The sequence below is a fragment of the Mytilus californianus genome, unplaced genomic scaffold, assembly GCF_021869535.1.
Source record: "Mytilus californianus isolate M0D057914Y unplaced genomic scaffold, xbMytCali1.0.p SCAF_6, whole genome shotgun sequence".
Taxonomy (NCBI): domain Eukaryota; kingdom Metazoa; phylum Mollusca; class Bivalvia; order Mytilida; family Mytilidae; genus Mytilus; species Mytilus californianus.
In genome coordinates, this window is record NW_026262712.1 from 69,791,387 (window position 1) to 69,815,158 (window position 23,772).

General features: G+C 31.9%; 1 protein-coding gene and 1 long non-coding RNA gene across 4 annotated transcripts in view; both read right to left on the minus strand.

Moving 5' to 3' along the window:
* The window catches only part of LOC127706423 (TBC1 domain family member 9B-like), a 49,166-nt gene extending 25,566 nt beyond the window's left edge, over nt 1-23,600 (minus strand). The window contains 22 exon segments of the mRNA XM_052211053.1: nt 387-447; nt 1,049-1,160; nt 1,441-1,587; nt 1,966-2,060; nt 2,984-3,078; nt 3,898-4,006; nt 4,494-4,623; nt 5,156-5,208; nt 5,879-5,967; nt 6,293-6,469; nt 8,144-8,300; nt 11,013-11,084; nt 11,866-11,919; nt 12,711-12,787; nt 13,199-13,264; nt 15,904-16,037; nt 16,770-16,853; nt 17,891-17,980; nt 18,646-18,723; nt 19,634-19,685; nt 20,561-20,672; nt 23,457-23,600. Of these exon segments, the coding sequence (XP_052067013.1) occupies nt 387-447; nt 1,049-1,160; nt 1,441-1,587; nt 1,966-2,060; nt 2,984-3,078; nt 3,898-4,006; nt 4,494-4,623; nt 5,156-5,208; nt 5,879-5,967; nt 6,293-6,469; nt 8,144-8,300; nt 11,013-11,084; nt 11,866-11,919; nt 12,711-12,787; nt 13,199-13,264; nt 15,904-16,037; nt 16,770-16,853; nt 17,891-17,980; nt 18,646-18,723; nt 19,634-19,685; nt 20,561-20,672; nt 23,457-23,500 (2,088 nt within the window). The 5' untranslated portion in view covers nt 23,501-23,600.
* On the minus strand, nt 6,491-7,742 carry LOC127706424 (uncharacterized). 3 transcript variants are annotated; one of them, XR_007984458.1, is made up of 3 exons: nt 7,659-7,742; nt 7,215-7,324; nt 6,491-6,881 (listed from the first exon to the last, which is right to left on the minus strand). It is a non-coding gene; the product is annotated as an uncharacterized LOC127706424 (long non-coding RNA). The 3 variants fall into 3 exon arrangements; XR_007984456.1 differs by lacking the exon at nt 7,659-7,742 and adding an exon at nt 7,566-7,647; XR_007984457.1 differs by lacking the exon at nt 7,659-7,742 and adding an exon at nt 7,473-7,535.
* Nucleotides 23,601-23,772: the final 172 nt, after the last annotated feature.

Consider the following 23,772-nt stretch of genomic DNA (forward strand, 5'->3'; position numbering starts at 1 on the left):
GCATTGTTCTATGGAGATTAAAGTCCCATAACTCTGGAATGGCAAAGTGAAAATGGTAAAAAAAAAAAAAGGACACAGACCCTTAGACTACCGTTCTTAATAATCTGTTAAGTTTGGTGTAAATAACTAAAAGCTTCTCAAGTCAGTACACAATATGTTTACACCTGACGAATAAACAGAAGGACATAAGAACAACAGTATACCATAATATGTCTGTCGTTAAAAGGTGTACAATTTTTTTCCAAATAGCGTATATTGCAATCTTTTTGACAATGATAATATTTTCATTTCTTTGATTAGTAATTGAATACATTTAATAAGCTCTTTATAAGTGATAAACTTAAACACATAAAAATTAAAGTTTACAATTTGGCAGTAATACTTACACTAGCACCATCATAGAAGAAACAGTCTAGTATGTGAACAGCACAATTAAATGGCATCACACTGCAAATATAAATGATAGTAAAGGTATATAAATGTCTGCAGAGTTACATCACAATGAATTGTACTTACCTATTTCATATTATATCTTAAGTAGTTTTATATAAACCATCATAGATCAACTAAGGTCAGCTGCATTTGCTATGAAGGAGTGTGCGGGGTTTTTAAGCTTCAATATCTAATGTTACAATTACAAATTTTCTTTATGTTTACTGTATTATCTACATTACAAAAGATGAAATTTTAAAATCAGTACTTTTCAATTTTATACAACTAGTTGTCAATACATTTACATCTCTTCAACAAAAAACTATTCAATGTTACTAACAAAATAAAGGGGAAAACTCAGGCTATATCTTCAATGTCATCTCTTTCTTTTATTCTTTTCTTCTTAATTATTAAAGAAAGGTTGGACAGCTCACCTTTTTTCAGATAATAAGTATAAGTTGCTTTAAAACAGGCAAAGGATGAAAACTGGACTTGGTAGTTGTGTTACAAACACAAAGACAGATAATATCATATCACCTTGACAAATTTGTTGCAAAAGGGAAAACAATAACAGCAAAATGTTAGGCAGAGTGATTAGAGCAATGAGGGCATTTACCTTAGAAATATAGTCAGGAACCATGATAATGAGATCATACTAAGCAGTCCTAAAACTTGTAATTTCTGGTGAAGTGTTGGTAAATTGTCCTTGACTAGTTCTTCGAACACACCTGGAATGATAATAACTTTCTTGATAATAACTATGCAAACTGTTCAAAAATTTGAACACAAGTAATTTCTCTTACAAAAAATGCATCTTTTACAAATTCTGTCTTTTTCCTGTATGCAATTAGTCTTTACATCTTACACTTATGTACATATCTTGTTTTCATTTAGAATATCATATACAATTTTTACGAAATGTTCATTCATTTATTAAAGACAACATATCTTTGTATTCTACTAATTCAAATATTATGGAAGTGATTAACAAGTAAAGTTCATACTTACTTTGGTCAATGAGAGCTCCTACCACCTTGGTATTATAATAATCAGGTAAAAGTCTCTCACAAATAGCAGTTAATAACCAGAAAGCCTCCTCCTCGCTTGTATATAGTAATAAAACACTGGTTACTATGTTCATGGCTTGACAATAACCTGAAATAAACATACTAAATATTGTGAATGAAATAAACACTCTATAAACGTTGTGCATCAAAAGTGCTTTTCTGGTGTGCGTAAAAAGAAAAATAGTGACAAGATACTGCTTAAAAGACACCGAGAATACAAATTTACATAAGACAAATTTAGAAGTTATTAATTAGCTACTCCCTCAAGCAAAGTTAACCTTGGATGGATTCAGCTATTAATTTATGGATCCCTTTTGGTGATAAAATCCTTTACATAATCATGAAGTTATACATCCTTGGCTATAAAGTTTCTGGGTTTGAGCTTTCCTACATCACTGGATGTTTTTTAAGATATTGTGCAAGTTCCATCTATCATTACTCTGTATATATGTTATACAGTACAAACCAATGGTAGGATTCCTCCAAGCATAACTTGTCAATACCCTCCTCAGGGCCCCTATACCACAGTCTGACTGGAAAGCTGGATGTTCTGGTAAAGATCTACAAACAGAACATATAATAACTCTTTTTGTTACCTTTAATTTTCTCTGCCAATTACATTCACTATTTAAAGTGATTTACATATGGTGCCCTCTAGATTTTTACATTTTGATAAATTATGTTAAAGTTTCTGTCTCAATGAAGTTTATCCATATCACTAACTATTCAATAATCACAGAATAAATTTACCCTACCAGTATTTACTTTTAAATACCCCCTCCCTCTTGCATACAAGGTTTTGTTGGGCAAAAAGGTATCACCATATCTGTCATTGGGTCTGTTTGTTCGTCCATACTTCTATCTGTCTGTCTGGGTTTTTGTCTATGTAAGTGCAATTCAAACTACACAGTTGTAGAACTCTTCCTGGGGATGTGCATAAAGAATATAATATGTCCTACCTGTCAAGGGGAGACAATCGAACTTCAATATTGTAATATGTTGTAATAATCACCTCTAAAGGCATCTCCAACTAAATAGCTATATTGATATTAATGTTTCCATTATATAGATGTAGAAAACTACCTCAGGATGTGCATGAAGAAATAAATTCCTTGTTCTACATATCAAAGGGGAGATAATCAAATATGTGGGGTTAGGGGTATCCTTTTATGAGTTCACTCGCAGATCTGGTTTCAATTGTCAATAATTATCATTTCACATTGAAATAGTCAGTTAGTTCGTTTATAAGCAAGAATTTTGGATTTCTCAGAATCAAGCTCTTGGAACCATGAACTGAAAAGACATGGTTACGAGAGAAATAATTCTACAAAATTGGAAGTTCTGTCCTGATGATGGCCTGACAACTACACTATTCCTACATCATTCTGAAAGTAAAATAAAACTCTCAAATGACTAAACAGTGTTACGTTCTTATGCAAGATAAATGTCCATATGTGTCAATACTCAATACATGATTAGTATACCTGTGTAAATCTCTTTCAATTTCATCTGTAGCTAGACTGTACTTTCCTGAGCTCTGTTCCACTAAACTGGCATAATATCCTGGATGTGTAGCCATCTAAAACAAACAGTCACAACTAAAAGGTCATAACGACAAAGCTTACATGTAAAAAATTTGATTAATACCATACTATATTTAGATAACAGTCAAACCTGTATTAAAACTTCATCATTGGAATCATTAAAAATGACCGCTCAAGAGAGGTGACCTTTTTAATAGTGGTTTCACTAATTCTGATTCTGACTTTGCCCATGGCCCAGAATCTCTGCAAATTATTTAAGTGTTTTCAATAGGTAGAATTACTGTCCTCCGAGCTGTGAAATAAAAAATGGTGAATTCCTGCAGTGTAAATTGGAAAATGGAAATCGACAGAAGAATATAAGGAATTTACGAATTCACCTCCAATTGTGCGATCTCGGTTCAAACCAGATCCGATTCTCATTTAGACTTCCATATGGAGCACACATATTTTTTGTCATGTTTATATTGGTAGCTAAACACATAATAAATAACCGTTATTAAAAGTTGAAATGATGATGTCATGCAAAAATTATGTGACCGCTCAAAAGAGTTAAACTATATGGAGAAAACATTTCACAGGGTCTGAAACTGACTGTTAGCGACAGGTTACAGCTGAAACGAAGTGATTGTAAAGGCAGGTTTAACTATATAATTGACTTTTGTTAAGGAAGGTTCTATTTGTGTCAGTTTCAAAACTTCAATGCAAATCATAAAAGTAAAAATAAATAAAATATGAAATTAAGCTTAACAAAGCTATTGTGATGTGATTGCACAATTGATATGATTCACACAGATATTTTGTACATTAAAATAGTACCACATAACATTATGTCTTACAAAAAATTCAGTGTGTACCTCATTTATAGCTCCAGAAAATAACAGCCATATTTCTCCTCTGTATTTCTCTGGCAAACCTTTCAATACTAAATCTTGTGTCTTATGTGTTCTGTACATACAAACACCCCTGGTTAGAATAAAGATACATGTTTGTAGTTTAGACTTGTTATCAACATGCAGGGTCCTTTTATTACAGCATTTCTTTTTTAGATAACTGTGGGGACTAGCATATCACACAAACATCTAAAGTATCTGTCTTACGCAAATGACCCTAGTGTTAAATTTTCATAAAGACCAGCAAACTTCATCAAAATCTCTTACAAGATACAATACAAAAAATACCAAAAATGAGCCACAAAACAAAACAGAGATTAACTTTATATATAGAACCCTACAACATACACCAACAATTGTAAGAAAAAGAGGTTTTCAACATTTGCATTTGCATAATCATTAGCCAAAAACTAATTTACTTTTAACAAATCTGTGGTAGAAACAGATAACCAGAAGTGTAGGGTCCTTGTCAGATATACCTGAATTTACAACATCAGACAGTTCAAAACCCAATGTAATGAATAGCACAAATTCCATGTTAATATAAGTCTGACTTGTACCTTCCATATTCTGTAAAGTGTACATTCCACAAATGTTCCTTGACAGTTTCTTTAGCAGATAATTCATCAGAATCCCTTCTGTGAAACAAGCTGACAAGTGCAGGCTGAAATTGTACTGTATCTTCATCTTCTATAATAGATAAGATACAACTTTCTCTATGACAACGTTCTAACAAAATTTGTAGAATTTTCAATTGATCATTTACTGTAACAATAAATCTAACAAGTGCATATACAGATTGTACCTCTTTTATCTTCTGGAACAAGAAACCAGTATATTGTTGTAAACATGTAATACTTATCTAAAACTCATATTTCACTATTCAGCCCCATTAGGGGCCAGCTGAAGCCCGCCTCTGGGTGCGGGATTTTCTTGCTGTGTTGAAGAGCCATTGGTTGCCTTCGGCTGTTTTCTGCTCTTTGGTCGGGTTATTGTCTCTTTGACACATTCCCCATTTCCATTCTCAATTTTAAACATACTTAACAATTGTGGTTATTAACAACTAGAATTCTGTTTATGGTATCACAGAAAAGGAATGGAATATGACTGACTTCCCAAACCCCATTTCTTCTGGAAAGTCATTTCTAACAATTAAAAATGTTAACTATGATCTTTCATTCTATTAAAGCTAAATAAAAATAAAGGCAGGTGCTGTTCTTACCTTTCTCTTCTTCTGTTACTGAACCTTTTGATTTTAAACCTTTCATTGTTGGACTGAAAAAAAAGAAATGATATCTTCTGTATATCATTTAAGAATATCTGACTAATCAAACTGATATTAGGTTATAATAATGTGAACCGTATCAGAAACTGTCAAGAATTCTACATCACATAAATACAATACAATCAACTGTGTTCTAATTATACAAATTTAGAAACAGGATAAACAATATGTATCGTAAGCTACTGCTCGCATATTAATACACCTGCTCTTGCTTTTGAGTGAAAGAAAATACATATACAATGTGGAAGCAGACAACAGAAAGTAAATCTGAATAAGCACAGGTTTTATCTTACCAATATAACCAAACATGGAGGAAGGAAAAGAGCCATTTTCTTGTGGTTGTGGCCTGTTATATACCCATTATTTTCAAATGGAGAGGTATTTCTCCTATCACACTGCACGGCGAAAAAGTGATATGAAAAATGCATTGATTTGATTGGCTTATCCATCATCATTAAATGATATGGCAACATTTCCTTTGGCTTTTCATTAGTTTGGGTATAATACTCAAATTGAAGAAATGTGATGACTGTTGATATACTTGTTATTTTAAACATCAATCATACTTTCTCCTTTCCTTTCTTTTCTTTATATATTTGTAGGATGGGAGATTTCAGCAAAAAGTGTTGCAATCAAAAAGAAAGTGAAATTTTCCTTTACCTTTGTGGAATATGCTGACTTGATAAAAAGTCTGATATCTTCTCCAAAATCATTTTTCTCTGTGGCAACTGGGAAAATATGTAGTTGCTCTAAAATAAAAAATAGTCAGATATTTTATGCGTTAATGAAACAGCAAATGTTGGTTCCTGATAATTCTGTGAACTTGTTTTCTGGATGCTTGTCAAACAACATGCAAATAACTTGTAAATTTACTTTAACAATGAAAAGATCAGATTGCTTTGTATGGCTTATATTTATGTAAATCTATATATTGTCTTGACTTTAAGCTATTTAGAGGTTGGCATATAGCATTGGCTATACCTTTCCTTTTATAGTTATAACCAGAGAATTATTATACAGATTATACCTTTTATTTTTGTAGTTATTTGTAAAGCACTACTATACAGATTATACCTTTCCCTTTGTAGTTATAATCAGAGCATTATTGCCCAGCTCATTTCCTGATGTGTTGTCATTCTTCTCTACCAACTGTATCTCTCTGATAGGTAATACAACAGTCACCAAATCTGGTACCTGTTACAAGATTGAAAGATTACAAGATATAAACTTTTAAAATGAACTAAGCATTGCCTAAAAGGCAATCAGAGCAGTTGTGTGAGATTGTCCATTAACTTGATATATTCAAATAAAGATCCACTTTTAGATCATGTGATTTTTATTCTGAATGTTACCTTATAGTACTATAATATTAGATATCTTTTAACCACTGTCCCCATACTTACCCTACTACCATAACAGATATATCCAGAAGACAGATATAACCTTCCCCATACATACCCTACTACCGTAACAGATATATCCAGAAGACAGATATAACCTTCCCCATACTTACCCTACTACCATAACAGATATATCCAGAAGACAGATATAACCTTCCCCATACTTACCCTACTACCATAACAGATATATCCAGAAGACAGATATAACCTTCCCCATACATACCCTACTACCGTAACAGATATATCCAGAAGACAGATATAACCTTCCCATACATACCCTACTACCATTACAGATATATCCAGAAGACAGATATAACCTTCCCCATACTTACCCTACTACCATAACAGATATATCCAGAAGACAGATATAACCTTCCCTATACATACCCTACTACCATAACAGATATAACCTTCCCCATACTTACCCTACTACCATAACAGATATATCCAGAAGACAGATATAACCTTCCCCATACATACCCTACTACCATAACAGATATAACCTTCCCCATACTTACCCTACTACCATAACAGATATATCCAGAAGACAGATATAACCTTCCCCATACATACCCTACTACCATAACAGATATAACCTTCCCCATACTTACCCTACTACCATAACAGATATATCCAGAAGACAGATATAACCTTCCCCATACATACCCTACTACCGTAACAGATATATCCAGAAGACAGATATAACCTTCCCCATACATACCCTACTACCATTACAGATATATCCAGAAGACAGATATAACCTTCCCCATACTTACCCTACTACCATAACAGATATATCCAGAAGACAGATATAACCTTCCCTATACATACCCTACTACCATAACAGATATAACCTTCCCCATACTTACCCTACTACCATAACAGATATATCCAGAAGACAGATATAACCTTCCCCATACATACCCTACTACCATAACAGATATAACCTTCCCCATACTTACCCTACTACCATAACAGATATATCCAGAAGACAGATATAACCTTCCCCATACATACCCTACTACCATAACAGATATAACCTTCCCCATACTTACCCTACTACCATAACAGATATATCCAGAAGACAGATATAACCTTCCCCATACATACCCTACTACCGTAACAGATATATCCAGAAGACCGATATAACCTTCCCCATACATACCCTACTACCATTACAGATATATCCAGAAGACAGATATAACCTTCCCCATACATACCCTACTACCATTACAGATATATCCAGAAGACAGATATAACCTTCCCCATACATACCCTACTACCATTACAGATATATCCAGAAGCAAATATAACCTTCCCCATACATACCCTACTACCATTACAGATATATCCAGAAGACAGATATAACCTTCCCCATACTAACCCTACTACCATAACAGATATATCCAGAAGACAGATATAACCTTCCCTATACATACCCTACTACCATAACAGATATATCCAGAAGACAGATATAACCTTCCCCATACTTACCCTACTACCGTAACAGATATATCCAGAAGACAGATATAACCTTCCCCATACTTACCCTACTTCCATAACAGATATATCCAGAAGACAGATATAACCTTCCCCAGACATAGTGTTTGTTATATGGTGTCTGTATCATACAGTCTACATCACCATCTAATTTGGCAGATAAAGGCAATCTAAATAATGACCTGAAAGTATAATCATATTGTCTAAATAATCAACTAGCTTGAAAGAGAAAGTCTGAATAGAAATCATGACACCAAAACAAAAACAAAAACTAAATTTTAGTCCCTGATAAGAGAGGAAAAATATTTGAAATTTGAATAAAAGCAAATGTGGTGAGTACTTTAGTGAGAGGGCAACCAAACTACCAATCTGCCATCTTTGCATAATATCAAAAACTCAATAATTGAAATTATTTTTAAATGTGTTGGTCAAAGGATGTCTAAATGTATACTATAAACTTATGGTACCTATTTCCCTGTGCACAACACATGAAATAAAATTCATCAAGTAGGCTCAAGACCCAACGTTTGAGAAACCAAAGAACTTTTATTCAGTAAGTTCATATACAAAGAATTTTCAGTCATGGTTGATATCTTAGATTTTGGAATGTAAATTCGAAATGGTTTTAACCAGGGCTTCCAAAATTTCCTGACGACAGCCGGACATTTTTCAAAGAATTATTTATGACGGTCAATGATCAGCTGGATACTTAAATGTAACTGAGAGGATGCATAAATTGATATATGTGTCTAAATAATTAGTAGTGTTATATGCAATAAAATTATTTATAACTGTTTTGTTTTCTTCATTCTAAAAATAAATAAAATATTATCCTCGGTATTGTGTCATTTTTCTGTGTATCGTAATACAGTAACCATCATTGCATCAATCAGCTTCAGTACCTGACTGTTCTCATGTTTTTGTTTCTGTTTATATAATCTATCTTCTCTCTGTGAGTACTTAACACTTTGTAAATTAAGGCCATCTTATTTGAAACTGTTGATGTTGGCTTTAATTGCAGTACAACTTGATCATCAATACACGTGATACTTTTCTTTTTGTGTATTTATTACCTGACCACGTGACTTTTACAACTGATGCGGTATTTATAGATAACATTGAGGAGGCCCGATGAAGGATATTGTTTTAAACCGTGTAAAATCTACTGAACAGTGATAACATTTTTCTTTGTACAATTTCCCAACCTGATTTAGAAAATAAGGAATAAATAAAAACATACTCAGTTGATAAATAATGTAATGAATAACAACATGATATTTTATGTAAGCATATATAACAACAATAAAATATCAGAAGAGCACAATGCTGACAAACACACGCAATAAATATTACAATGAGCACATTGAAAAGAAGCACAGATCACAGCACAAGATTAGAGTTCATTTAGTCTAATTAAAGATTTTACATTCATGAGCTTGCTAAATGCATTGTTCTGATAAACATGGCAGTTACGAACGGATTGCCATTTGCGGATAGCAGGAACAGGGTCAAAGTCTTTAACATCTACACCTACTAAGCTTATCCTCATAAGTTGATCTAAAGCGTCAATACCTAGACTACACCTTAGTCGATCATAATTCCCACGGCGGGAATTAACTTTACGTCGGACATCACCTCTTTCTCTATAACATCGGAAATTGTCTGAATAAATTCGGAGCAGGCATTGTTCTCTTGATATAATTTAGAAGTGATCACGGCACCATTTAACTTAGTTAAATTATTTATTGACTGAAATTTGTCCATTGGTTTTTCCTATATATTTTTGTAAATTTTCCCCTTGAGAGTACCCCAGTATTTAACACGATGTACAGTGTTAAATAAAATAATATATATCATACTTATTCATTTATAAATATCCTTATTTGAAGAATAACTTTTAAATATCAGGATACTTTTAAAACTGAATGCTCATTTAAAATAATATCTATAAAGCGTAATTAAATAGGATGTTGTTCCATACACGCTTACATGTTTGACCTCGTTTACCGGATTACCTTTATGTACATTGTTATGCATCATTAATTCTATTGATAAAGATAAGCTAAGGACACCTCATCAAAGGTAACAAACCTGTAATCAGTGAATGATTTATGGCTTCAATATAACTTATTGAAGGGATAATTGTTTGACAGCTTGTTGTTATTTAAATAAAAGAAAACGTGTTTTTTCTACTTTTTATTGATGTACACAAGCTAAAGACCAAGCCGTACATTTATGTACCCAGAGGATTAGACTAACTGAGACACTTCAAAGTATCTGAAATATGCTGCTTCTGTTTTATTAAACCCAATTATGACCGAAATATCTTTGTGAAATAGATTGCCACAATTATAAACTAAAATGCCCAAACGGACATGCCCAAAGCCCCAAACGGACATTTTTATCGATCGATAGTTGGTAAAAATTGAAATGACCGTTTCATGAAAATGCCTTGAATAACAAAATGTGGCACACCAATTCTATTTGACCGTTTGAGGCTGAGAGCAGCCGGTCTTTTTATGAAAGTTTCGGTCAAGTCCGGAATATATGACCGTTTTGGAAGCCCTGGTTTTAACTGGAAGATTGTTTTAAAAACTAATTCAAATGGTTCAATCAGAATCATTCACGAAATTGTTTTATTTAATAGAAGTTTTTCACTGATTTTCTTTCTATCCTATTTTTCCAGATTGGATAGCTTCTTTTGTATATAGTGGATATAATTCATAAAAGTGACCATCCAAGGATTATTTTGATCAATTTTGGGTTTATTTATAAAATTTGTTCTTTATACATTAGTAGGATTTAGGACAAGTTTAACCAGTCAACATGTCTGTATATGTCACTAACATTTTTAAAAGCTACTTTTTGTAATGTGAAACATCGGTAAATCTAACCTGAACGCATCACTCCTGGCTCTGGCATCCAGATCTCTCTTTATAGAAGACATTTTCTTTGGAGTCTTCCTTCTGTAAAGTTAATATTAGAAAAATATAAGTATGCACAATTTGCTACTTGTGGTTAGTTTTGAAAAGCCATTCATGGTGCAATTGATGAAATATAAATATTTTATAAAATAACACTCATAGTATATAGTATTCAAATGATTGGATGGTTACACAAAAATAAATCCAAAATATACCTGTTAAAAGTTTGGTTTTTTTTTCATTATTAACCATTCTTCCTCAACTTTTGGAGAAGACATTACTAAGTTGAAAGACTTGTGTCTAATCCATTTGTCCTTTTTTTGAACAATAAAATATGTTTAAACTAAACTTTCTCAACTTTCAACTAAATTGAAAAGGTGCACAATGATCTGTAATTTTGCTTTCCCTTTATAAATTAGATCTAAGATTCCACATGGTATAGTGTCATTGATGCATTTCTTTTAAAACGGCTCTTCTTAAATTTTAAAATACTCTTTCTTTTTCATTTTTTGAAGAATATATTGCTACTGACAGATCTTTGATTGCAAGTTAAATATATTTACACTTTTTATAGACTCTTGACATATATTGTATGGACATCTGTCTGCTGTTCAAACCCCTATATTGCCCTCTGGAGGTCTTCTGGTTATTTTTGTTTTTAAATTCTATCTCACTGACAAATACTCCATATGTTCTAATATTCATATCATCAGACAAAAATAAAGCATATTCCATTATTGGATACTTGGTGTGCCCATTGATTTCTCTATTTTTCACAACTAAGTAATAATGAATTCATAAAAATTGACACATAATAACTTACTTAGTTCTATCTGCAATAGTTTTGTCTTCTTCGAATCCTCCTTCAAGCATTAATCTACAAAATATACAAACATGTCAAAATGTTTGCTTATTCCCTAGTTTTTGTTGTTTCTGCATTGTGTGTTGTCTACATAAAAACTATTTGTCATTAAAATTTATTTTGTACTTAAATGATTTAAACGTTTCTGTATTATTAGGTCATTAAAAATAATCTGTTTCCATGACCATTTATTTCACATTGATGCCAATGACAACCTGCTCATTTATTTTTCTTTTGTTTTTTAGGGTATATTTGAATATGAACTTGTTACATGATCATAAATATATGTTTATATATCTTAAGATCGTGAGTAATAATCCTAAGCATTCATTTTAACCATTTTTTATAGATGTCAAAATATCTACCAAAGACTCAAAAAAATTAATAACGCTTTTAGAGAGATTCTGTTTGATCCCAAAAATAAAACACATGTGACCTATTTGAGTGTATACTTAAGGAATGACTGTAATATTTTTTCTGTCTATGAAGAAATAACATCAAAAATGTGGTGCACACTGAATAACCCGCGTAGCAAGTTATTTTAAAGTGTGCACCACATTTTTTATGTTATTTCGAATAGACAGAAAAAATATTACATTCATTTCTTTTAATTTAATTCTAAATTCCATTTTAAACCGGAGTAAACCATGAAAAAACGTTGATGACGTCACGGTCACATGACAAAATTATGTCTATGAGCTGATAAACAAAACAACGTCAGCCAATCAGAAGACATATTACATCAAAAATTAAATTATATTGGGTTATACAAGATTCATGAAACTAATTTTAGACACTGTACATACTGCTTCATAGCCATGTTAGCCAGCTGTTCCATGAGTCTGAATGATTCACTGCTGTGTAATAACATGGAGAAGAAAAACTGAAATAAATAAAGATAAACAAACTGAATTAAACAAAAACAGATATTGAAATTGCATAACAGAGCCTATTTCTAAAAGTTGTAAGAAGAAAAATTTATTTTAAAAGGGCAAATTAAAAATGGTATATTCCAATATTAGAAAAACAATGAAATGAGATTGAAAAGCACTTCATTCAGCCCTATCACTTACCACTATTCAATTACCAACTAATTTGAACAAAATATAATTTTCATCTCAAAATAAATATTTCTGTTTAAGGCTGAAGCCTGCGGTTGCGATTATATAACCAAAATTCCTTTTTAAAGTCTTTTTTACATGTAAAATCAAAGAAAAAAGTTTTTACATAAATTTTGACCACTTTTTTACTTCAAGGTTTTATACAAATTGTCTGGAATTTTAACTTCATTTACCTCCCCTTCTCTGGTTGTAACTTTGACACTATCAGGGAACAGCATATTGTTGCCAACTTCTAATTTCTAAAATAAATGCATAACAACTGTAAAATACAGTAAAGAATGTTCAGTAACAATTACAAAATACGAGGTAATTTCTGCAATACAAAAATTTCCACCCATAAACAAAACATGTACTTAGGAGGATAGGAAAAATTTTGATATTTTTACATGGGTCATGAGTCATTTATTTTCATGTCCATTTGATGCATGCAAAATTATTTTTAACGACACTGTACATTATGTGTTGGTTGTGAACTTGTGAGGGGGCTTTGTAAGTTCAATTGAAATTAATGGAATAGTCCTTTAAAAACAGAGACAGATTTATATATGCTTATTCTTTTTTCCATGTAATAAAAATTCATGATTTTATAGTTATAGTCCGTTTGACTTCTATAAATCTTCAGAAAATAAATTCTTAAAAATTCATTTTTGCAAATAAACATTTTTTTTCTTGATGTATGTTAATGTATGATATATACGAACTCTGACTATGAATATCATAATTTTGTGCCAATAATCAAAAAAGTTACCCATTAGGTCTCTATGTTACTTCTATTTTTTCTATATAAAATACTTGATGGAGTAAGTATGAATAGTGTAACAGCCTTCCATTCAAAACAAAAACATGAGACATGTGTTTTAAACCTGTTTCATTGTACCATGTGACTTAACTCATTTAAATATCAAAGGACATTATACATGTCATTAAAAATGACCATCATCTAAGTTTTTTTATAACTGGTTTTATATGATTTTATAAATGAACTTGCATGTATCTACAAAGATGTTATTTGTGGGAAAAAATATTATAATCAGATGTTTTATTTTGTTTTTATTACTTACCAAATCTTAAGTTTTGTTACCTTAATTTGATTATATATTTATATATATCTTATAAAAGAATACAAGCAAGCTTTTCATGCTTAAAGCATGATGACAGTATAAACAAAATGGAGAGCCTCTAAAAAGTTTCACCAATAAGTACTTACAGAATACATTTAATATTTACTTTTTTCTTGAAAAAACACAGCTTATGACTTTCAAAATATGAAAATAAAATTAGATAAAATATAACCATAAAGACCTTTACTGATGATAAGGGAAACTTTTTAATAAAATTTCTAAACTGAATTTTGCATAAAACTACTCTGTAGTTTTTAAAAATGTTATACTAGTAATGTCCAGTGGAAAATATTACTAAAGTTACTCATAGAAATTGAACAATGAAAAATACAAAATCATGTATACAATAAGTTCAGTATTCACATGACATAAAACTTAAATGAAGTCCAAGTTTGTTTGCTGGTCAGCATTATTTAAATGAGTTAAGTCACATGGTATAATGAAACAGGTTTAAAGCACATGTCTTATGTTTTTGTTTTGAATGGAAAGCTGTTCCACTATTCATACTTACTCCATCAAGTATTTTATATAAAAAAAAATAGAAGTAACATAGAGATCTAATGGGTAAAATTTTTGATTATTGGCCCAAAATTATGATATTCATTGTCAGAGTTCGTATATATCATACATTAACATACATCAAGAAAAACTACAGGCTCTCAAGAGCCTGTGTCGCTCACCTGACTCTACTTTGGTTTTAGAAATCATGTAAAGATAGATAAAAATCATAACAGATACCCAAATAATGATTGAGGCCAAATTTGGATTAATATTGGTCCCGTTATTTAATAAAATATCTTGGTGGCCATCTTGAACAGTAAATCGGCAACAAAGTAGCAACACTTGGTCAGCACCTCATAAGGAACATTCATGCCATGTTTGGTTTCATTCCATTCAGTGGTACTCTAAAAGAAGACATTTGTATGTATTTCCCATAGGGTCCTATGTTAAACTAAGCCCCCCCTCTGGCCATCTTGGATGATGGATCGACTGCAAAGTAACAACACTTGGTCAGCACCTCATAAGGAACATTCATGCCATGTTTGGTTCCATTCCATTCAGTGGTTCTCTAAAAGAAGACATTTGTATGTATTTCCCTTAGGGTCCTATGTTAAACTAAGTCCCCCGCTGTTGGCCATCTTGGATAATGGACCGACTGCAAAGTAACAACACTTGGTCAACACCTCATTAGGAATATTCATGCCATGTTTGGTTTCATTCCATTCAGTGGTTCTCTAAAAGAAGACATTTGTATGTATTTCCCATAGGGTCCTACGTTAAACTAAGTCCCCCGCTGGCGGCCATCTTGGATGATGGATCGGCTGCAAAGAATCAACACTTGGTCAACACCTCATAAGGAACATTCATGCCATGTTTGGTTTCATTCCATTCAGTGGTTCTCTAAAAGAAGACATTTGTATGTATTTCCCATAGGGTCCTATGTTAAACTAAGTCCCCCGCTGGCAGCCATCTTGGATGATGGATCAGCTACAAAGTAACAACACTTGGTCAGCCTCTCATAAGGAACATTCATGCCATGTTTGGTTTCATTCCATTCACTGGTTCTCTAGAAGAAGTTCAAAATGTAAAAAGTTAACGACGACAACGACAATGTTAATTTGTAAAAATGAATTTTTAAGAATTATTTTCTGAAGATTTATAGAAGTCAAACGGACTATAAACTAAAATTAAACATAAATATTTTGGTTTCATATCAAAACCAATAAATTAGTCTTCAGAGAAAAATTTCAACTTACTGTTATATCAGTCCATCTAATGATAACTTTTGCTTCCCTCCCCATCAAGAAGGAATAGAAACACAGATGGTTAATACTCAGGTACATCCAGCCCTGTCTTGGTACTTTACTTTTCCAATAACTGCAGGAGTAATCTGAAGACAAAAAGGTAGGTTAATGATATGTGAATAGTTGGATATCAATAACTTTGTACTACCTCAACATGCTTTATGGTTAATTTTCCAACTAGTTCAGTGTAGAAAACCATTTTGGAAATTCATAGGTAATAAGGTTTCAATGCAGTATCAATTTCCAAAAACTAAAAGAAACAATGAACTAAATGAAAAATGTATGTCAAGCTTTACTATAACACACATGCTAAAAAAACTCATAATTCAATAAATAGTCAGTACCATTTTTTAAAATTGACTTATAATTTGCAGATATGCATTCTTTTAGGGATACAATATATGAACTGTAACATAAAATTGTTTAATTATAAAATTCATTTCTTTTGAATATAACCAATGCAGTAAGGAACTGAAAAGTCATAAAAAAACAACAAAGTATGCATATACACCAATGTGTTTAAGAAAAGTAAAACCAAGTCAATGAAATTTCTTGATACATAGAATGCTTTTGTAAAGTAATTGTCTACTGTATTGGTTTCTCCATTGTTATAAACAAATCATCAGAGCTTCTAGATACTTAATGCTTTTGAGTAATTAGGTGTTTCTAAAAGTCACTCTAGGCACTGAAATTATGTCTGCAGGGTAATTTGTATTAGAAATTACATACGGTACTGTTTATGTCACTTTTCTAGGTATATAATATACATAAGAATCGTGCTGTTCAATATAAGCAGAATAAATTGACATTAATCTTACAATTAACTAGTTTTTCCTCTTTTGGCATGTTGAACAATTTCATAAACTTCTGTGTTGCTGTTTTGAACTTCACAGTTTCTTCATCTGAAAAAACACATTATTATCATTATTTTGGGTTTTGTGTCGAAGCACTTCTTTTCAGTCAAAATATATTTAAATGTTTCTGTTTTCAGTCTATACTTGAATAGTTCAAATAAGTATGAATAAAGATTTTTTTTCAACTGCACACAACATATATGAAGACAGAGTCCTCATTGCAGTAGAAAAATCAATATATAAGTGAATCATAAATCTAAGCTTTTTTTTGTCAGTACTCTGCACATGGGCAGTAATCCCTTTCTCCTTCTGTTTTTCAAGGAAATTTTGTAAAGCATCATTAAGGGGCTCATTATGTTTAACTGCAAATCAAAATGTATGATCACAATTAAAAAAAAAAATGGAGAATGTGTCCATGGGACACAGATGATGCCCTTGATTGCATATAATGTTATAAAGGCACACAACTCAAGAACGGTAAAAGTGACGCAGACCCAATTTGAACTTGATCTGTGTTTTGTGGTAATAAGCATTGTGTATAAGTGTCTTAAAATTTGGTTGAGGCAAACTTAAGTTAGAGAACGGAAACTAATTTTGGGACGTACAGAGGGACAGAAGGATGTATGAAGGCCAAGGGTAACACTTAATGCCCCCTCAGCTGCGGCAGGGGCATAAAAATTTGTTCCATTACCTTCTCAACTTTTTATATTCCTCATTACAGATGAGAGGTCAGATTTTGAAATAAGATTGATCATCCTAAATCATTATTACTGTCATTTAATGTCAAACTGATATGTGAATTTTGCACTCGAATTATGGGCAGATCTGTAAAGCAATGGAATTCATATTGTGACATTCTTGCTATAAGATGACTTAATGTCTGTTTATAAGAAGTTTTATGTGCTTTATTGAAAACTTCCTCTGGCTTACTCTGGTGTGTGGGGGTTATTTCATGGTTGAAGACAACATAGTGAACTTTGGATCCTGTTTTATAGTTTTAACTGGATATGATGGGATATAATTACATAATTTCATGCATATATACTACAAATCTTCGCGTTTGATATGACTTAATGTACATGTACCTTGATCAAATACTTTAACTTCATTAGCTCTTAGACTTTCTATTTTACATTTCACAAATTCTGTTGCATCATCTTCATTTTCAAATGCACCTGTAAAATAAGTATATTAAATATTCGTGTAACTCTGTAACTCTGGTACATTGTAGAAAACTTGAACTGTTTAAAGACCTAATTAATTCTTTGTCAATGCTTAAAATAGTTCTTATATTGTACTGTTACACCACTGTCCTAGGTTAGGGGGAGAGTTTGGTGCCAGCAAACTAGGTTAACCCCGCCACATTCTGTATGTGCCTGTTCCAAGTTAGGAGCCTGTAATTCAGTAGTTGTCTTTGGTGGCTGTACATCGTATTTGTTTTTCTTTCATTGTTTTGTACATAAATCAGGCCATTAGTTTTCTTGTTCGAATTGTTTTACATTTGTCATTTCGGGGCCTTTTCTAGCTGACTATGGGGTATGGGTTTTGCTCAATGTTGAAGGCTGTATGGTGACCTAAAATGGTTAACTTCTATATCATTTGGTTTCTGGTGGAGAGTTGTCTCATTGGCAATCATACCACATCTTCTTATCTTTATATTAATGAGGTTTTTCAACATTCTTAATCTTTAGAGTTAAATTAGACATTGTCAAGAAAAATCAAATTATGAAGTAAGGATTTTGTTTTACATTGGGTTTTGCTTCATCTTTTACTATTTTTGTTTTAAGCAATACATCATAGGTTTAATATGAAAGATAATTGCAACTATTTTCTAAATTACCAAGAATTTCCATCAAATTTTGCTCTAGCCATTCCCAGTCTTTTATTATATCCCTTTTGTTGTTAGCAACTGCAACCACTAAAAAATAAAAACAATCTAATGAAAGGTTGTCATGAATTGTTGACGAAATATAATTTAATAGCAATCACAGTGTGTATTGGAAATCTATCATGAATGATTGAGCTATGACAGCAACATGTGTATGTTTGAAGAAAAGGTAGATAAAAGTGATTAAAAACACTATAGAGATGCTTTTAAAAAGATAACAATCTCATGACAGCTGCTGTATTGATGTTTCCATTGTTGTTCTAAGATCAACTAAACATTTAGATGCTTGAATTTTTTTTACCTAGTTGTTTAATTATGTGACAGTTTATCTCAGTATACACATTATCTTGACAATAGCTATGTTAGTTGAGAAATGCCTAGAACTACTGAGCTGACATTTAATGTAATAACTTGATCATATTAACATAAGATAAAAGTGGTTTTTACAAATCTAAGTTAAATAAAGACATCAAAATAATAAAAAAAAACATTTGTAAAAAATTATATGAAACATGTTTTACCAATGAATTTACATCTATTCATCAAAATGACATATATCTTTAATCGATACTGTTAAATGGTTTATTTTGTAGAAGTTAAAATTTCCCTATTTCAAAGGCCAAATCTTTTTGCAAGATTTAATTTTCCAATTTTATTTTGATCTTCTTCATTTATGAAAAATCAAATTTCAAGAGAAAATAAAACCCATGGAAACTTAACCCTTTACAGTATGCTATTATTTCAATCTGACTTTATTCCAGTTTTCTCATAAAGAGCTGTATGGAATGTATCAAAACATGACATTGGACACCATCATGTGGCAACGCTGATATATTTTATTTTTTTTTTTTTTTTTTAAATTTGTCAGAAAAATTGCAATGAGAGATGGTATATGGATTGAGGATTTTAACATTTGTGTATTGTAAAAAGTAGTACTTACAGAAACTGACTTCTGATTCAGTTGTTTGGTGTAATATTCTATATGGTGGTGTCTGAAATTTAAGTTTATTGTACATATTGTGCTTTTACTTCTAAACCTCAAGTTATTCTTAAATAAGTACACATAAACTTATGTTATCAAAATGCAATATTTCTCTGTACAAAAAAAAAAAAACATTTTGAGAGCCCCTGAGCCTTAAGTTATTGACATCAGATTGTAGTCCATATTTCTTGTTTTTGTAAATGTTGTTCAGTGGTTGTCGTTTGTTGGTGTGGTTCATAGGTGTTTCTCGTTTCTCGTTTTTTATATAGATTAGACCGTTGGTTTCCCTATTTGAACTGTTTTGAATTTGTTCGGTGTGAGCCAAGGCTCCATGTTGAAGGCCGTACTTTGACCTATAATTGTAAACTTTTTATACATTGTGACTTGGATGGAGAGTTGTCTCATTGGCACTCATACCACAACTTCTTATTTATATGTAGTAGCTTTCTGAAAGATGATTTCTGTTAATGGTATCTAAGAATTATCATCAACATCATGTTAGATATTAAGAATTTGTTTGTATACCATTATATATAAACATATAATTTATTAGATTTGAACCTCTGTTTACACATTTTAAACAAACACTCAAATGGTCATGTTTTATCATAATCTGTTTATTAATGTCTGGGTTCAAAGGCCACGAGGAAATAAATTGGCACTCTAATGTAAACTATAATTTTCTATGATTTATACATACTAATTTCCTAAAATGTTTTTGATTACAATGCTTTTGATGTTTTATCCTTTGCTATTATTATTCTAAACAGCCTAGCAAGCTTCTTTTGAGATCAAAATTTTACTTTTAAGAGAAAATACAGAAAAAAACCCATAAATTGAATGAAATTTTCTCCCAAAATTAACAACAAAGCTGTGTTATAATACCTTATTGTCTAATACAGTATCTATGGTTCCCACCAACAGTCCTGTTAACCCGCCTCCTCCATATCCTTTCCTCCTCTGAAGGATAAAGAATGGATTGGCCCGCTCTGTAACCCTGGAATTACAAAAAACAAAAGTTCTTGGAATATCAACCATATCAAATAAGACAGTGAAGCTTAAAAAGAATTATTTTGGTCATACTGACCGCAATCCCCATCTTTACTTTAATGTTTGCGTTAACAGAAACCTCCTTGTTAAAAGCAAAATGGGATAACTTATGGTATTATCAAAACATTGTTATTCTATTCAGTAGACAACACCGAAAAGCATTTTTATTTTACAGCCAATAATGAAAAAACACATCTTTCACAATCATGTGAAGAGAGTTTTATTTCATACTTTTGAACTAGATTTTCAATTTAACATGTTTAAGCACTTGACTTTTCAAAGTCAATCTTGAACATCATCCAATTTTATAATTTTTGTACACTTAATTTTAATTTTTTCTTGAATTCTGTACTTATTTTTTGTATAAGATTTGTATCAACAAATTAGTTATTAGAACTAAACTATTATGTTTCGTTCTGAACATGTACACATCATGCACATGTAAATGCATTTAGTTCTTGAGAAATTTCTAGTTTTTAGTCATTAAAATAATTTCAATTTTAAATTGTATATTCCATTAATTGTTCTTAAACGTTTGTAGAAAAACATTAAGATATTTCAAGAAGTAAATGCTGTGAAACATCTATACAAGTTTGTCAATATTGTTAATTTGAATTAATCGAAAGTTTGAAAAAAGGACCCCAAGTTTCAAGTCATCTCAAAACGACTGAAATTGTGTGAAATAATTTCCAGATCTTTAATGGCTTAGGTAATGGGTTAGATTGCACTCTGTTTGACACTATCACCATAACAGAAGCTCAAAAATGTGATTTGACTATAACGATAAAATAAAATGCTCCACAGGGTGCAGCTTGATACGACCGCAGAGGTCGAACCCTGAACAGTTGGGGCAAGTATGGACACAACATTCAAGCTTGATACAGCTTTGGGCAATACTGTACAATTGACAATTTCTTGCTATTGCGCAATATTGTGCTATTGGATATTTCTTGCTATTGCGCAATACTGTGCAATTGAAGATTTCTTGCTATTGCGCAATACTGTGCAATTGAAGATTTCTTGCTATTGCGCAATACTGTGCAATTGAAGATTTCTTGCTATTGTGCAATACTGTGCAATTGAAAATTTCTTGCTATTGCACAATACTTATTATATAATAATTTACACATCCTGTTTGGTGTGTATCTCCTACCATATCATTATTATTTGCTTTTAAATATAAATCAGAAATAACCAACTTAAAATGGAAAATTTTAAAAGAAAAAAAAAAAAGGAAAAAAAGAAAAAAAGGAAAAAAAAAAATCCCCCCCCCCCAAATTTTTTTAAACCCCCTTATGATTCATCACCCCCAAACTCAATCCCAGCCTTCCCTTTGAGGTATGGTACCTTGCAGTACAATTTCAGAGAGATCCATACACTTGAACACAAGTTATTGTCTGGAAACTAGAAAAATGTGTTTTTTGGTCCCTTTTTGGCCCCAAATTCCTAAACGTTTAGGGCAATTACCCCCAAACTCAAACCCAGCTTTCCCTTTGTGATATGGAACCTTGTAGTACAATTTCAGAAAGATCCATACACTTACACACAAGTTATTGTCCTGAAACTAAAAAAATGCTTGTTTTTTGCCCCTTTTTGGCCCCCAATTCCTAAAATATTGAGGCAATTACCCCCATCATCAATCCCAGCCTTCCCTTTGTGGTATGGTACCTTGCAGTACAATTTCAGAGAGATCCATACACTTGAACACAAGTTATTGTCTGGAAACTAGAAAAATGCTTATTTTTGGCCCCTTTTTGGCCCCCAATTCCTAAACGTTTCGGTAATTACCCCCAAACTCAATTCCAGCTTTCCCTTTGTGATATGGAACCTTGTAGTACAATTTCAGAAAGATCCATACACTTACACACAAGTTATTGTCATGAAACTAGAAAAATGCTTGTTTTTTGCCCCCTAATTCCTAAAATTTTGAGGCAATTACCCCCAAAATCAATCCCAGCATTTCTTTTGTGATATGGAACCTTGTGGTACAATGTCAGAGAGATCAATACACTAACACACAAGTTTTGTCTGGAAGTTACAAAAATGCTTATTTTTGGCCCCTTTTTGGCCCCTAATTCCTTTACTGTTGGTACCATAACCCCCAAAATCAATCCCAACCTTCCTTTTGTGGTATTGAACCTTGTGGTAAAATTTCATAGAGATCCATTCACTTAAACTAAAGTTAGAGTGCGAAAACCAATGTGTCTTCGGACGACACCTGACGACGACGCCAACGTCATACCAATATACGACCACAAAAATTTTTTTGCGGTCGTATAAAAATTAGCTCTAACAATAGTAAAGAGAGGGAGTTTGACATTGATAATAAAACAGGTAACGCCTGCCTCATATTATCTAGATGATAAACAACCTTAAGAATAGACCTTATCGCTATTTGAGAATCTGCGACACTTGAACTATTGACGTCATACAACAATCACTTTTCCTTTGTGGTATCAGACATTTTCTATTGTGACGTCAAAATTTTACAGGAAACTTTGTGATGTCCAGTAATAGCAGACAAATAGCAATAAGGTGCATTGTCTAGAGGTATAAACCAACAAAATAATACCATAGCTACCAGCATAACATAATATGGATTACTGACAATAAAGATGATTCAAGAGTAACCTCCTGCAACAAATACAGATATACACAGATACATGTGTCATGCTACCTGGAAGTGGAAAAATATTTTTTTATATTTGAGATGTTCATGAGTATTTCGTACCAAAGAGCATTTGTTAATAACACTTCATCAGGTTTCGTCCACATTTTTGTGTGACAATGTTTCTTGTACAATATATAAGTGTTATCAAATTCTTATAAAACTTTGGCACAGGAAATCAGCTGACTTCCATGTTGGTTGTTTACGTTTGCAATTTTCTTAGGGTACACCAAATTGCAGCTACTGAACGGAACAAGACCAATAGTAGTTTTCATCTGAAATTAATCACCAGAGAAGGTTGTAGTATGAGAAAGACAAATTTTTCACATACATGCATTTATTTTAGACATTTCACTTAACCATGGGAAGTTGACATCCT